The 15667-nt window shown below is 33.1% G+C and overlaps 2 protein-coding genes across 3 annotated transcripts in view; one reads left to right on the top strand and one right to left on the bottom strand.

The window, feature by feature from the left end:
• Positions 1 to 2299: 2299 nt before the first annotated feature.
• LOC126755941 (cytochrome b5) lies at positions 2300 to 5571 on the bottom strand. The gene is made up of 2 exons (XM_050468675.1): positions 5303 to 5571; positions 2300 to 2936 (listed from the first exon to the last, which is right to left on the bottom strand). Exons 1-2 carry the CDS (start codon positions 5423 to 5425, stop codon positions 2661 to 2663), a joined length of 399 nt encoding a protein of 132 aa, XP_050324632.1. The 5' UTR covers positions 5426 to 5571; the 3' UTR covers positions 2300 to 2660.
• Positions 5572 to 7257: 1686 nt separating this feature from the next.
• The window catches only part of LOC126755936 (uncharacterized), a 33615-nt gene continuing 25205 nt past the window's right edge, over positions 7258 to 15667 (top strand). Inside the window, exons 1-2 of one of the 2 annotated variants that reach the window (XM_050468669.1) lie at positions 7258 to 7649; positions 7721 to 7795. Coding sequence is in view for 1 of the 2 variants with exons in the window: in XM_050468668.1 (XP_050324625.1) it covers positions 12438 to 12451 (14 nt within the window). In the remaining variant the exon portion in view is untranslated. Of the gene's footprint in view, positions 7650 to 7720; positions 7796 to 12239; positions 12452 to 15667 lie in introns of those variants that run through there. The other variant, XM_050468668.1, reaches the window with a different exon arrangement.

Below are 15667 nucleotides of genomic sequence, written 5' to 3'. Positions count from 1 at the left end.
ACCTGAGCGGTCGACAATCATCCGTACTGTTTCGAGGTAAAAACTCTAAATTGAGAAGAATTAAACAGAGGATTCTGCAGGGTGGTGTCCTCTCCCCGTTGCTGTTTACATAACTTCTACATCTCGAAACTTCCTCAACCACTAGAGGGAATTTCTATCACCTCGTACGCTGATGATTGCACGATGATGACGTTCGGCAATGGAATCTATGGCATGTACTCAAGCGTAAACTGCTATCTCTTCGACTTTTCTCGCTTCCTCTTTGCACGGAACCTAACACACTCACCCACTAAATCTACAGTGACCATATTCATTAACTGCACGAAGGAGTACAGACTTGACCTTAATATTACAGTCGATTGCGTAAAAAATTCTAATTGTCAATAACCCTAAGAGTATAGGAATCAGACTGTGCTCTTCCACTCCTCGCACGCAGACAATTTTTCTCAAGTCGCTAGCCGGCAGCACAAGGGAAAAAGGCAAAGAACCGTTGTTGGCAACATACAGGCAATCGGTCGGCCAGTCCTTAACTACGCCGCATTAATATGGTCGCCTGGATGCGGTGAAACGCAGACGAGGAAGACATATCAGAACACTGCACTCCGGACTACAAAAGGTTGTCTAGCGTACAACGAGTCCTCGTATTTGACATCATCTACTCATCTGAAACCCCTCTGCCGCGTCTCATGGGCCTAACGTTGGATGACCTCGATGACAACTTAGCTAGTCCTTAGCATCCTAATGAGGACTAGGTACCCGTTACAACAACAACGACCAAATATCTTGATAGACAGACAGAGGGATATAAAAATATAAAACATTAATATGTATATACACAATGCCATATATATGTCAACCGGAAGTTCGAAAATCTTTATTTTAAGCATATGGGGCCTAAGAATATCTTGGTCCGATTCAATTTGCAGGAATTTGACATAAAACCATTATATATAGTAAAGTCAGCCTAATTTCTGAAAATGCTGATAATAATCGAACATATAAAAAGTCACGCTCTCTTATTTTCAATTTTGGTCATAAGTTGATAATATTATTCGTGCAAAGATGTATCCCGTTATATTAGTTGCTTCTTGATTTGTTTACTGGAAACTGAACGAATCAAGTGGAATTTAAAATTGTGTTATATGGGAAGTAGTCGTGGTTGTTGTCCGATTTCGTCGATTTTCACAATGTGACATAAGAATTTAAGAAGAGTGCAACGTACTAAATCGGTTGGTCGGGTCCTAAGATATGGGATTTCACCAAAAAGTGGGCGGTGCCACTCCCATCGTCCAGTTTTCACAATTTTGGGCACCCCTACTTTTTCAAAATATTTTGCCCACAGATGCCTCTTGCTACTGGGATCCTCTTTATATCTTAATTTAGTGCTTAGTTATGGGACTTTCGGTTAATGGAGATTTGTGAGGCAGTGGTCCGATTACGCTCATCTACGAACTCGTAATTTTCTTTGTACTAAGGAACCCACATAACCCCAAGTTTCATCGAGATATCTCAATTTTTACTCAAGTTACAGCTTGCACTGACGGAGGGACAGACAGACAGTCAATCGGATTTCAACTTTTCTCGTCATGCTGATCATTTATATACACATATGTATATAACCCTATATTTATCTCGCTTAGTTTTAGGTGACAGGTACAACCGTTAGGTGAACAAAACTATAATACTCTGTTGCAAATGATTGTAAGAGTATAAAAAAGATTAATTTTAAAAAATATAATTTTTTTTTAATTAAAAAATAAAAAATATTAAAAAAAAAACAATTAAGTAATAACTAATTAATTTAAAAATAATATATAAATAAAAATAATACCAAATAAATAAATAAATAAAAATTAATTAATCAAAATAATAAAATAAATAAATAAAAGAAAAAATTTAATAAAAAGCGCCGAGAAAGCCCGAAATGTACGAGATGAGAAGACATTTTTCGATGGAGACTGATTTCTGGTTGGCAGACAATATCATCGTGTCTGAAATGCCGTTATTACCTTAACGAAATTCATGCAGAGTGCTCTTAGAGCTGTGGGAAATTTTCAATTTTTCTAAGCTAAAATTTACTTTTTGAAAAGACAAAAATTAGCAGTGAATATTTTCAAAGATCGAATATTCACTATATCGTAAATATACAATTTTTGATACAATACCGAAAAATATATAAATATAGCATATTCACCTAAAAGTATGTTAAAATTTTTGAAGAACAGCGGAATAATATCAGAAGCGTAGCGGAGAAATCAATAAAATTTAAATATTTCATAAAAGTAAAACACAAAACACATATACCCAAGTACTTATACATATTTATTTGTATAATTTCCTCATCAATAGAATATAAACATACTATGTATAATAAATTTTTACATTTTTCTCTTTAAAAAATTACATATGGTAAAATTTATCTATTAAGCAAGCAGCAACCATTATACACTTTTCATTTGTATGCAAAATATTTTGAAATTATTCTTCCTGTTTTGGTACGGTTTTGTGCATCTCTAGGCATAAATGCAGACACTTCCTTTTACTAATTAATTAAAGGGAATGGTTTCTTAAATAAACTTTACAACGCAACGACGAAGGAAATTAATCGTAAAAATATTTGTTGTTTGCACGCTTTTTTGTTTACTTTTTTTTTGCAAAATTTACACTTTAAAGAAATATCTGTATAAAATTGTAGCCACCAAACCAAGTACCAATGGCACTAGCCATGAACGCATCGATGAGTCTTCTGTTTTCTGATCCGCGTTCCATGAGGGTTCGCTCTTCTGAGGCACATTCGTACGTTCGGATTCGACTAGTTCGCCGATTTTGTATTTTTTCATCATTTCGCGCGCATCAGAGCTGTGACCGACATCTTCGAAATTCTCTGTAGCTTCTTTGCCGCCTTGTTCGATCAGCACTTCTTCTCCACCGGGATGCTAGAATATTAAATTTAACATTAAAGCAAGTGAAATACAAAGAAAAAATGTATAAACAAATAAATACAATACAATTGAGTATTGTCTGTATTGAAGTAGCAATTTGAATAATAGTTCAACTTTAAGACAGAAATGTTTTATTCAACAATAGGCACAATAATCTAAAACGCGCCGTAATAGCGTGGCAAAACTCCAACACGTGTATGTTAAATATATATGTATGCATGTACATATGAATTTGAATAGTTTGCTCTTAAAAATATGCAAACATTTTTTCATTATGTGTTTATACATTTACTCATGGATGGATATATGTATATAGATGTGCTCCTATTGAACTTGAGATGAAAAGTTATTAGGCCGATATATAAATACTTCCATTTTGTATGTGTTTTGTTTGTTGCTTAGTTTTCTTTACTCTTTTCTTCACCTGAACTTTGTCTGGATATTTGCATTTTATTTTGTCGCCATACCTAACGCTTTGTAAAATATGTATGTGCATATGTATAACATGGAGACAATATGTAAAATATTTCCACTTCTAGCGGATGTGGCAAATAAGAAATAAAATATCTATGGAAATTTTAAAAATCAGGCTAAACAATTAATAATTGAAAATTTATGAACGTATGAAATACTAATATACATCAAAATATGCTTAAAAAAATACGTGTCAATACTACATAAATAAAATTTCTAACTACCAGCTATCATGTAATTGATTAAACCATTTGAATTAAATCGTGAATGCAAATTTGTCCTTATCTAATCAACATTTGATTAGAAACCACAATAGCACAATAGAACGAGTGCAAAACAAATATAATAACATTACTAAGTATATTCATATAAATTTATGTATAGTTTTCAAATACATAGCCTATTACTTTAAACATCACCAGCTGTTTTATTTACCTTATACTACACATGTGTGTAAGAGCCGGCGATGACTTGAAGAATTTAGGCCGACATCAATATGCATAAACTTATATAACACTTATGTATATTTTGAATTGATAAGATCGTTTACTACATATGTGTATAAGAGCCGGCGATGACATGAACATTTTCGACCGATTTTGATAAGCGCAAACTTATATAACACTTGTGTACATTTTAAATTGATAAGATACATAAGGAGCTACCTTAACATAAGTTTTAAATATAGTTCAGCAGCAAAATACTTAGTCATGCATAAAAGCACAATTATTATAAAATATATAGTAAGCAAAGAGAAAAAGAGTTTGAGAGTTTTTGACATACTAATCCAAAATATAACGTGTATAAAGCAACAAATATTAGGTAGGTAAAACGAATGTGATGCGAAATGCAAATGCGGTTGTGCAAAACCTTCAAAACGATATTTGTAGCTTTATATTTGTATGTATATTTATTTTATACAAAAAAAATGTAAAAATTACTTTATATTTGTATATTTATTTTATATAAAAAGTGCAAAAAATGAGTGCTAGTAAATAAAATGAACTGACAGCCGTTTATCAATTAATTAGTAGGGAAATGTATGACGTGCAAATTGTAAATGAAATAACTTTGCTGTTGTGAATACCAAATTAATTCAATATTTACAATTTCACTTGAGAAATAGCGTCAGTTTGAAGTATAGGCATTATTAATAACACTATAAATTTAACAAAAATGTTGTTGGAAACTTTGTACCGAAGAGCTGAAAAAGGTACAAATATTAATCTAGAATACTTATCGAGTTTTGTCGCTGTGGCACACTACAGTATTATGACAATGATACAGCAATGATAACAATTTAACTGACTAGCTGACTAATGTGATGTGATTATTAGCACGCATACACATCGGTATTCTACACATTAAAATACACATTTCGTAAACTAGTCATAGATGTACGAGATGTGGAGTGAAACTGTAAAATAAGTTCCTAATAATATTCCTTGTGAATAAACATGCATGTATAATTAATCAAGTCTAACAAAAAAAAATATTAAATACGCGCTTAAAACTAAATACATCAAATCATCTGTTTTTGCTTTACTATAATTATTCTCCTCTCTTAATATACATACGTATATAATATTTATATGTAGATCCACAAGTTACTGAATATGTGCTCATGAACTTAAAGATTGGAAGCGTAAACACTTGAGCGCAACATGTTAACAAACACATACACATTTCTTTATATAAAATTTACTAGTTTTGTTTTGTACAACCGCTATCATAAAATATTCATTTCAAGTTCAATAATGAGCGGAGATCGGCAATTATGGCGCAATATGCGACACTGTGCATATTATTGAAATTTTTATGCACATTGACCTGAACCCTACGTCTATTTTTTTTTCTACTTCGGTTAATTATTCGTACCTACTTACCTCATTTAAAAATTCAGTCACATCGTACACGTTATTATGGATTATCATCCAAGTGTTTTTGTTTGAATTGTGTTTTGAGATTTCCTCGCGTGAGTAAAGTTTAACCTCTCCTTCGGCAGCCATTATATTATTTCTATATTTTTAGTTTTCTTTATTTGCGTTTAAATTGTATAAAACTACAATAAGCACCGTATATAAGTGATGAAGTTTTGAACGATTCAAGAATTGGAAATGAAATAATAGTAATCGCACTACCACACCAAATAGGTAGATGTTGGTTCGAAAGTCGAAATGACGTCGCCGAAATTTATTAGTGCACTTCGAAATTCGAATACCACGTTTATACATGGTTGCATTCTCGACACAGGGTGCACATACGACTTTATTCTTTTTCATAAAGTTTGTGCAAACTATTAAGTTACAGCTTTCTAAAAAAAATATTTTTAGAAAGATAGTAATTTAAAATATATATATATATATATATATATGTATGTATATATCGATAATATATTTATCGATAATACACAAATAAATCCGGATTTTAAATATATAATTTAATGATAATGGAACCAATAAAATCAAGTAACTAGCACTTGGTTAAATAAAATAAGGATCTAAAGTAGTAATATATAGTAAAAAATATTGATTCTTACTAAAAACTTGATTACTTTAGAAAAAATATAAATTTTTACCAAAAACTTGATGAAACGAAATTGAAGTTTACATACTTTGATACTGAAATAGAAAACTTTCTGTTCAACGGAAAGTTCGTTGAAATTCAAATATTTAAGAGTTCCGAAGAACTTTTGCTTTTAAGTTTCAGGAACAAGAAGAAGATATAGGGTATCAATTGTATAGAAAAAAGCGGCTAAGCGATGACTTTGCCTCGATTTTTTAGCTTTTTTATACTTATATGTTTTACATGTCGTTATGAGCTTAATCCCCGAAATAATAACTAGAATATGCTGAGTTGATCCAGGCTTAGAGCTTATATCTAAATTTTTGTTTTTTTTTCTACTAAAAGTTCTTACATTCTATCAAGAGAAGTGTTATAGTAGTCCGGATAAATAGGAATGAGGCCTGCTACTGACCCTATTTGTGCAGGTATTAATGACTCCCGCTAGACAAACCTAGATTTTCGTCTGTAATTTACTATCATTTGGATCCCAAGACTCCGCTGACTGACAAAGAGTAGATATGTCAATGATGACAGGTGAATTTAAAGAAACATTTCTTGTTATACGAGTGTAATAAATCTTTTTCTTCTGCTTTAGGAATCATACCAAGGCTCTCGGTGTATAATAAAGATGTAAAATTGAATAAAATTGAGAATATAGAACTCACTAATATGTAGCAGCAAAATAGCTTGGTAAGTTTGCATAGTTCTCTAGGATCAGGAAGAAAACACAAAGTAGGCATCAAGTACACAAAGTATTAACGAATTAATGGCGCAGCCAGAGGTAAGAGAGCGGCAACAGGTGAAGCTTTTTGGGGAAAGATCCCAGTTGATTGGCCTTTTAAAAATAACGTTCTGAAGTTAATATAAATCGGACACAGTGCTCTACTAACAAAGCTAGAGAGAAATTGTTCGAAATCATTTGGATCTTCAGACTACGACATTACAAGATGTCTAAGGTATAAGATAGGCGAAGATTAAAAACGACATTTTGTAATGTCGGAGTCTGAGGATCAAAATGATTTTGATCCAGTATCAACTATATAATAGTTCCCCACTTAAAAACAATCGTCACTAGTAACAATAATCATTATCAAGCTCTACTTTACTCTACGTTGCTACCACATATTTACATATGTACATATGTACATATTTTTATTTACAATGTCTATAAAATTTAAAACCTATTCCTCCACGCAGCGAAGCGGTATTATATAAACATTGGATTGCAAGTGGAACGCATGCGAGAGGATAATGCGCATTACGTGCCTGCGCAATGTCCAAAATGGGGGTGGTTGGGCGCTCAATAGCATTGCAACAATTCACGCGACCTTTTATTTGCCAGTAGTCGTCGCTACCAAAGGAGACTTCAAAGTCAAATCTTTTGTACGCAGTTAACAGTTAGTTGTCGCCAAAAACCCAAATACAATTGAGAGAAAAAAATTAAGAAAAAAACACACAAAAATATTACATTTACGATAAAATACGAATAAACGTGTACTTCCAATATTTGTAATAAATAAATATGTATATAAACTAATACGAACTCTGATTCCTAATAAATTTAGTGATTATAAAAATTCTTGTGTAATTTTTCAATTCTTACGAATCCATGAAATATTCAGCAACAGAGGCAGCAGCTCGGTTGTGAAAAGGAAACGAATCACCACGGTAAGAATTAAAGAGCGAACAAATCGCTGTTTAAAAGCAAAAGCTAATATTATGCAATTTTAAATTTTTAGCAAACTAAAGTCGTGCATGAGAAGAAACTGCCGCTGTGTCACTTCGGACTTTATCGAATTTTCCTAAAGTTGAGCGTAAGTAAAGTTTCATGTATTGAGCTATGTATGTATGTACTTATGTACATATGTAAATTCGGAGTTATGTACATAAGTACACATGTATGTGTGTATATATAACGTAATAGGTGGAATTATTTGTGAAATTGCTTTCAATAATCGTGCAAAGGTAAAGCCGATAACAGTGGTCAAAAGTAATATTTTTTTCATCATACTTTAATACCATAAATTACGGCACAAAGCGTAATAACGGCAGTACTGGAAGCCATTGTTGATCTCTTTCCCCGAACATTCTACTCTTTAAACTCTTAAAGGTGTTGGTATACCAGGAAATACGCCTAGAAACGAGGTAAATGGAAATTAGCTGCGCTTAAGGATCAATATATGTACATAAGTATATACAGATGTATGTATTACACTTTAAGTTTTCATATTCCAACAGTGCGCCATGCTAGTGCCTCTTTTAGGTTGCATTTTCCTTAAAGCAAAAAACAAAAAAGTGCATGTGCACCTACAATTGGCAACAAATAAACAGTTAACATTTTGGAATTTAATTATGGTGTTACAAAACCGCATAACTCTCGTCCCGCTCTTCTTCAATCTAATTATCTTAGTACTCAAAGAAACTAAGAAAGGTGAAAATTCGGATGCAATAGTTCATCATAACTATATGTACATTAGAGTGGGTCAATTTGTATGGAGCAAAAAAAATGCACCAAGCGGCTATCAAAATCGTAAACTACGATGAATTCTAAGAAAATTTGCCCAAGAAACCATGGCTCTAAAATCAAAACGGAGCCTCCGGTTTTTAACGAGAAACTTTTCATTTTGTTTTTTTTTTTCAATAAATGAAATGAAATCGGACGAGAACCGATGTATTCAGCGTGGTATGGTCGTTGGCCGCTGTGGTCGGTGTGTGTATATCTTACCTATCCACCCATAAAAATTAAAATAATAATAAATAAAATTCAAACTTTAATAGCTTTCATCTTCCGCGAAATCGTATTGCAGTTAACAATATCATTTTATATCTATATATAAAGCAAAAACTTAACTGTTAAGCGACACACAAAATATAATATACTTCTAAAGTTCAGAATTAATTAGTTTTAAGGTCTTGTTTGCTGTCCATCCTAGATGTTGCGTTTCGACTTGCAACCGTGACTGCCATAACACCATCGCGATTTTTTTCTATAGTTCGACGTGAAACGCTAGTCAGCAGTTGCACAAAGCGCTCTGTTCCTTGAATATGTGGAGGAATTTGTGGATCCGGAAGTGGAGGATTGTCAAATTCTATGTATTCGAGCAAATGGTCATAGGGTATGTTTGCAGTGAAGGGCGGCTCCGACAAAATGCTATTGTTATCTAAGTTTATCATCTCAACATAATCAGTGCAGTTAACAAGCTCTTAATTTTGTTGGGTCGTAAAGTTTTTCACGATAGTACAAAATTTTTTTTAAAGCACTCTGGCGCACTTCCTTTCTGGCATCAAAAAGCATTGTTAGTAGAACATTTTTTGAATGTGCAAAATATGAGTTATTGAGTTGAGCAAGATTTTCAGCTTGTTTATTACGGTTTTCTTCGTCATTATGCTAATATTCAATTTGCTCCAAATTTCAATCAATTTATCCGCCCCTTGTGGAGTAAAAGATGCGTACGAATTAATTTTTTAGACCGACCACTCAAAAATATTTTAAAACATCGCAATCACTTGGCAAACCAAAAGCACTAAAATTTGGATCTGACATATGCTTCAAATATGATTCCGAGAGATTTGATAATGTAATATCTTTAGTACTAATTGATATAGGGGATGACTCCATAATTAAAAGACGCTAGAAACACTTCTTCCTTAGGTGAAAAACTTCGGATGTATAAAGCGATTCTTGTTTTATTAACTTGCTTTGCTTTCTCTGATGATAAAATCATAGCAAACAAATAAAATAACAGCAGAAATTCAATACAACACCGAATACCAAACTCAAGATGTAAAATACAAAATCGGTATTAAAAATTTTTAAAATCTGTGAATTTTCTGCTTAAATATCACATACCAAATTTGACTAATTTTCGAGCTACAAAACAAGTCGAGTATAGGAATTGGATTTTTTTTTTTTACAAAATACAATATACGAAATTTTCGAATATTTTATTTTGATAACCGCTTTGTCAAAAAAAAATTGACCCACTCTAATGTACATACATATATCCGGGCTGCAGCTTTGTAATTACAATTTTTAACTACAAAATCGGTATTAAAAATTTAGAAATTAATTTTTAGTCCCAAAATCAGAATTAAGTAGGGACCAAGTTCGAGTATAGACGAATATTTTATACTCTCACAACTTGCATGGATTAAAGCCGGGAAAATACCTTCAGGTGTTATAAATCTTTAATTGAAAACTGTTATGAAATAATTCAACATGCACTATTCGAAAAAAACAGAACGCATTACAACCAAATTTGCTATTTTATTAACATAAACGAGTAGCATAGGTCATAGGCTCACTTGGTTTCATTACTACGTTTTGCATGTCCGAAATAATAATATTAAGATCAACCATCAAGGCATCGATTGCCTTATACTGCTGTAGAGGAGTCATTGGCAATGACAACATAGTCAAGCCCATTATGTTCTATGGAGTCTTTAGGTGGTGGAGGGATCTATAAAAGACCACACTTGCAAAGAAACTCGAGAGCGTTCAGCGGGTGGCGCTCATCAGCATTTGTGGTGCACTAAGGTTCACTCCAATCATGGCACTTAAAGCCCTCTTGCACATAGTGCCCGTAAACATCGTCGGAAGGTGTATAGCTGCAAAAGTTGCTATCAAACTCGGAGAATCTGGGTTCTTAAAAGAACACGTATCTGAACACTCGGATGTCCTCACACACCGTGACTTCATACCGGATCACTTGGATCATGGAGTCACCAAGACGGCACCTTCTCTACCCTTGTACCGACGAAGAAGTTGTTGGTGGGAAAGAGCCGTTGAAAGAGGTGCGCAGTTAGCTTCTTCAAAGCTGGGGGGAAGGTTAGTGGAGGTGTTTATTGCCAGGAGCCCTTATCAACTCCACCTGCAGACTTCTTGACTATTACCGAGAAGTGACCATTCACTTAGATAGCAGAGCGACGATACTAACCTCGAACCCATTTGCATTGCTCAGGTTGGTCGTGGAGTGCCTAACCTAGCTATCAATAGCATCGAGTGTCTTTGTCATAAGACTGGTAAGGGTGCGGCCATAGCGGAATTGCAGAAAATTGCAAAGCTGATGAGCAACCAAGGAAAGGTACCCTAGAACCGTTATCGGTAGAAGGGGAGTGGGTCGGTGCTCCCATATCCCCTTGTGTTCTACTACCAGATAGCCGGATTTCTCGGAAGCTTTTCCGGCGCTGGTTCACCATCGGTACATGCGCTTTCGTAAAAGGCTGTTAACACACTGTTAATGAGTTCAAGGCTAGTACACATTTTCGCCACAAGCCCCTGCTGTCATTACACGAATATTTTCTCAGCATTTCAATACGAAACGATTGACGTTTTTTGGAGCCCTAGTGATTTTTTTCCAGAAGCTAAAACAAAATTTCACTCAAAGACGAGGTCAAGAACGGTAACAAACGACTGCTTTGAAGAGTTCGAACCTGCACGCCGTCGAACCCATATTGAAATTACAGCAAATGTACTGCTCTAGTTGGAGATTATGCCGAAGAATAAACCCATATTTTTATGCAAAAAACGTTCTTTCATTATTAGACTAAAGATCTTTCAGCCCATGTAATACATATTATATACTTTAAATAAATTTTTATCCAATGGATTTGTGTGATATTAATAAAGCAAACCAAAACTGGTGTCAACCAGCTTTCTGATAACGAAGTACACAAGTTCCAACAGAAATTTGGATTTATGCCTGTTGAAATTCAAAATACCAACTATTGATAACTTGGTCCAATAGCAGTATATGAGTCATTATAGAATAGAATACGTATAACAACACATAATATAACAGAGTTCCATAAGCTATATACTCATGTACATACTTATGTACTTCCCTCTATGATTTTTGGCATCCTCAATCAAATCTGATCTCAATATAAGGGAGTTCCTTCGCTTGCCTATTCATAGGTTTCCCACACAATAAAATATTGGCAAGCAAAGGTCAATGCCTAACTCATTAATCCGCTAGCTTATATAGTATGCAGTTCAACGTCAACAAAGAAAGCAGCGCCATCTTGAATGCAGCAGTGCTTTTGTTTTGGGTGTAAACAAAAACAAACAAACAAATAGATATAATGCATGTTCCAATACACATATTTACATATGTATACAACAAAAAAGGAAAACATATTTGCATATGTAAATGCAATGCATATATACATACATAACGGTTACGTATATTGCTTGCGCTTTTGCCGCACGAGTCTGCGGAGAGCAACAAAATTCAAATCATACGGTTGCAAAGTATTCACCGCTTTAGACGCTTCTTACAAAAACACACAGAACGCAAAACGAATTTCATACAAAAACGCTTTCAGTGCAAACAAAATCGCTCGTAATCATTGCTGCAACGCTGTGTGGATAACTTTTTGGTTAGGTCCATTATTACCTAAAACTGTTTTTGACCAATTCACGCACAAAAGTGAAAAACAACGTTCCAAACAACAATGGCCGAGCAAGTGTAAGTGCAAAATCGAAAATAATTAAGGAAGTTCAAGTAAACAGTACACACATACATACATACATACATATGTATGTATGAACGCATAAAAGTAGATTTGTTAATAATAAATTACTGATATTGTTCATAAATCGTGAGCAACGCCATACCTTGAAAAAATTGAAAACAAACTAAAACAACAACTACAAAAACAAAGTAAAGTTAGTTCTAAAGTCATATTCTTTGTAGAATGCTGAAGTGTTGCGGGTTTTCAGTTGCTGACCGCTGGTGGTAATCTACAGACACAGATGTACTATATGTACATATATATACATACATACAGTATAGATATGTATTTCTGTACATTATAAATCAGATCTTTATCTTGGCTAGTTAAAAGTGGCAAAACAAAGTACGCTGATTATGACCAACAACCAAAATTAATTAATATTTGAAGAGCATGTTTTCACACTCGTGTACATATGTACATATGTACATAGTATACATATGCATATGTATGTATATTTGCATTGAACGGCAGAAGGAAGCGTTTGATTGTGTCTAAAAATTGATCAGATCGTTGTTATGCGTCTGACGGTGCGTTTTCTGCAGCTTTGAAAAAAAATACCAAAGAGTTCTTGAAATTATACGTAAATATATGGTATTCAGTTTTGCTTTTATATACTTATGTATGTTTATGGTTTTGTGCGGCACACACAAATATATATATATACATATGTATGTGTATACAGTGAAACACCTCTTTATGGGCACCAATGCCAAGTTTCCGAAAATATTACATACTAAAATAAACTCACTAAAGTTATTGCTCATTGCTTACGTTTCCTTCTCTTCCTATGCATTCAAACTAGTGTAGTTCTAAAATTTATAATATTTGATTTGACGTTTCGACAGTTAGATTGAGTGTCGTTCGTTATTTCTTTTCATAAAAAATATTTTATTTATTAGCCCTGTCTCCCTACTTCACATGCCGATCTCTTTCTGTACTCTAACTCCTCTAGACGAAGTTACTTCTTAAGGTTTTTAAAGAGAAGAGAACAATTTCTTTTTCTAAATAAGTATAATGTAATAGAAGATCTATGCTTTCTATGTTAAGAGGAACGGAAGAAACATTAAAATATCTCGAAAAGAAGACAGTGAAATAGTTGAAGCACGAATCCGAATCGGAGATGGCAACACAAACTATTTGGGTTGCTTAAAGAATTTTAATAATATGTAACTTCAAAAAACAAAATTTTCACTAGTCCTTTGATCACTACCTTTTCATATATTCCTTTCATTCTGCGTTGACAGCAGAACTTCTTACAGGATCTTCAAAAGTAACAATAACAAATAAGGAAGAGATAATTTCGGGTATAACCGAACATTTCATATTCTTGCAACTTCCAAGGAAGTACCATCAGGTACATAAGGCCTGGAGTCATATGGAGTCTGGAGCGAATTTTCATCCGATTTTATTCATTCTAAGCACAAATATTCACAATTATAAGAAAAATACGTTCAAGGCTGTATCTCCAAAACTATTATTCAGCTTATTTTGACAATTTACGACAATATTTTATTGATGTTATAGAATTAAATAAGACAATAAAAAAATTGTTTTTTTTTTCGAAGCCGTGAATCTCATTAAAGCCTTAAGGTAGAGGCAAATAGATGAAGAAACTCAAAGAGAAATAAACAATCGGGCATTTTTCAAATCATTAAGATTAATACCCTCCTCCCGGCCAACCGACGCGACGCAAGCGAGTTTTTAAGTGTCGAGATCTAAAACTGTTCAGCTACAGAACCAAAAATATCAACAGCTAAGATTAAAAATACGTTATAAAAAATTTTTATGATTTTATTTATTGGAAAAAGCAATATGGTCTTTTAAATTTAAAACTCGTGCAGGAGCGAGAATTAAAATCATGACATTAGTGACGGAATGGTTCGTTAAGTTCAAAATTTGATCTAGAAGATTTTAACAGTATGGTTCTAAACTGCCTCGAAAAGTGAAACGGGATATTACATTTAACTTCAGACAGCAGACAAACTGCTAACTGTTCCATTCAGGATTTCTAACATAAGCAAGCATTTCTCTACGACTAGAAAGTGTGAGTCTGAAAGTGAAAGACTTAACCTAGAATCCCATCAGAAATGCCCTAAGGTGAAAAGTAAAAATTGTTTTTGTGCCGACTCTGGCTTATCAGAATGGATTTGGTAAATAGTATACAAGAAATTTTAAAAAAGCGAAGTAACTTCTCAACTTTTCTTTCGCAAAATTACCGTAGTTCAATCCAAAATATGTATTTAAAAATAATAATAATGCTTTTATAATATTTTATTTATTAATTTTATATAGTAAACATATATTTTAGACTCTTGGTTTAAACAATTTGAAGCACAGATTGTAGAGTTTATTTATAACAGGTTTCACTGTACAAATGCATAGACTTACACACGTATAGTGCATTTACGTATACATTAGCGTGCATTGCAATGAACGGCATACGCCCACAGCTGAGTAAAATATATTTAGAATATGAAATATTCGTTGTAAAAAATTGTACAATTTCGAAAAGCCGTTAAGAGAACAATGAAAATGCAATGAACTCGTCAAGGAAACGCCAACTTGAAAAAATATGAAATACATTATATTATACTTGTATATACTATGTATAAGCTGATGCATATGCGATATATAATATAAAAAGCCAAAGAGATTGCATAAAATATGAAGAAAAAATGCATATTAATAAGAGTATGTACATATATAGAAAATTAAAAAAAAATTTTTAAATATACATATGTATGTATGTATATTGAAATTCATTTGCAGAACAAAGTATACTTATTTTCGAAATAAAAAAAGTGCTTCAAGAGAGTTCATGAGTGTGCTTTTTACAGTGCACCAGCTGATTGAAACAATTGCTATGTACATACATATATATTTACATAAATACATATACATATGTACATATGCATGTTATTATGTACCTATAATCGTTTGTAGCACGAAATATTTGGCATTGAACCCAATTAACTTGGCGAACATCACAAATCACCTCTTGAGAAATTTACGCTATTAATTTAACTTTTTACTCAACATTCTTATATGCAAATATATGTATGTATATGTACATTTTAACCGCTTACAACAATAACATTTCGTGCTATTATACATTGTATATCTGTTTCAATGCATATAGTATCGCGCAAAAATTAGTCAACGATTTT

The sequence above is a fragment of the Bactrocera neohumeralis genome, chromosome 4 (assembly GCF_024586455.1).
Source record: "Bactrocera neohumeralis isolate Rockhampton chromosome 4, APGP_CSIRO_Bneo_wtdbg2-racon-allhic-juicebox.fasta_v2, whole genome shotgun sequence".
NCBI classification, from domain to species: Eukaryota; Metazoa; Arthropoda; class Insecta; order Diptera; family Tephritidae; genus Bactrocera; species Bactrocera neohumeralis.
This window is presented reverse-complemented; position numbering and strand designations above follow the sequence as displayed.

Excerpts from the sequence above, each read along its gene's own strand:
- LOC126755941 (XM_050468675.1), bottom strand. The coding sequence starts at position 5,425 with ATGGCTGCCGAAGGAGAGGTTAAACTTTACTCACGCGAGGAAATCTCA. Across the intron at positions 2,937-5,302 it reads TGACTGAATTTTTAAATGAG|CATCCCGGTGGAGAAGAAGT; the intron begins GTAAGTAGGTAC and ends TTAATATTCTAG.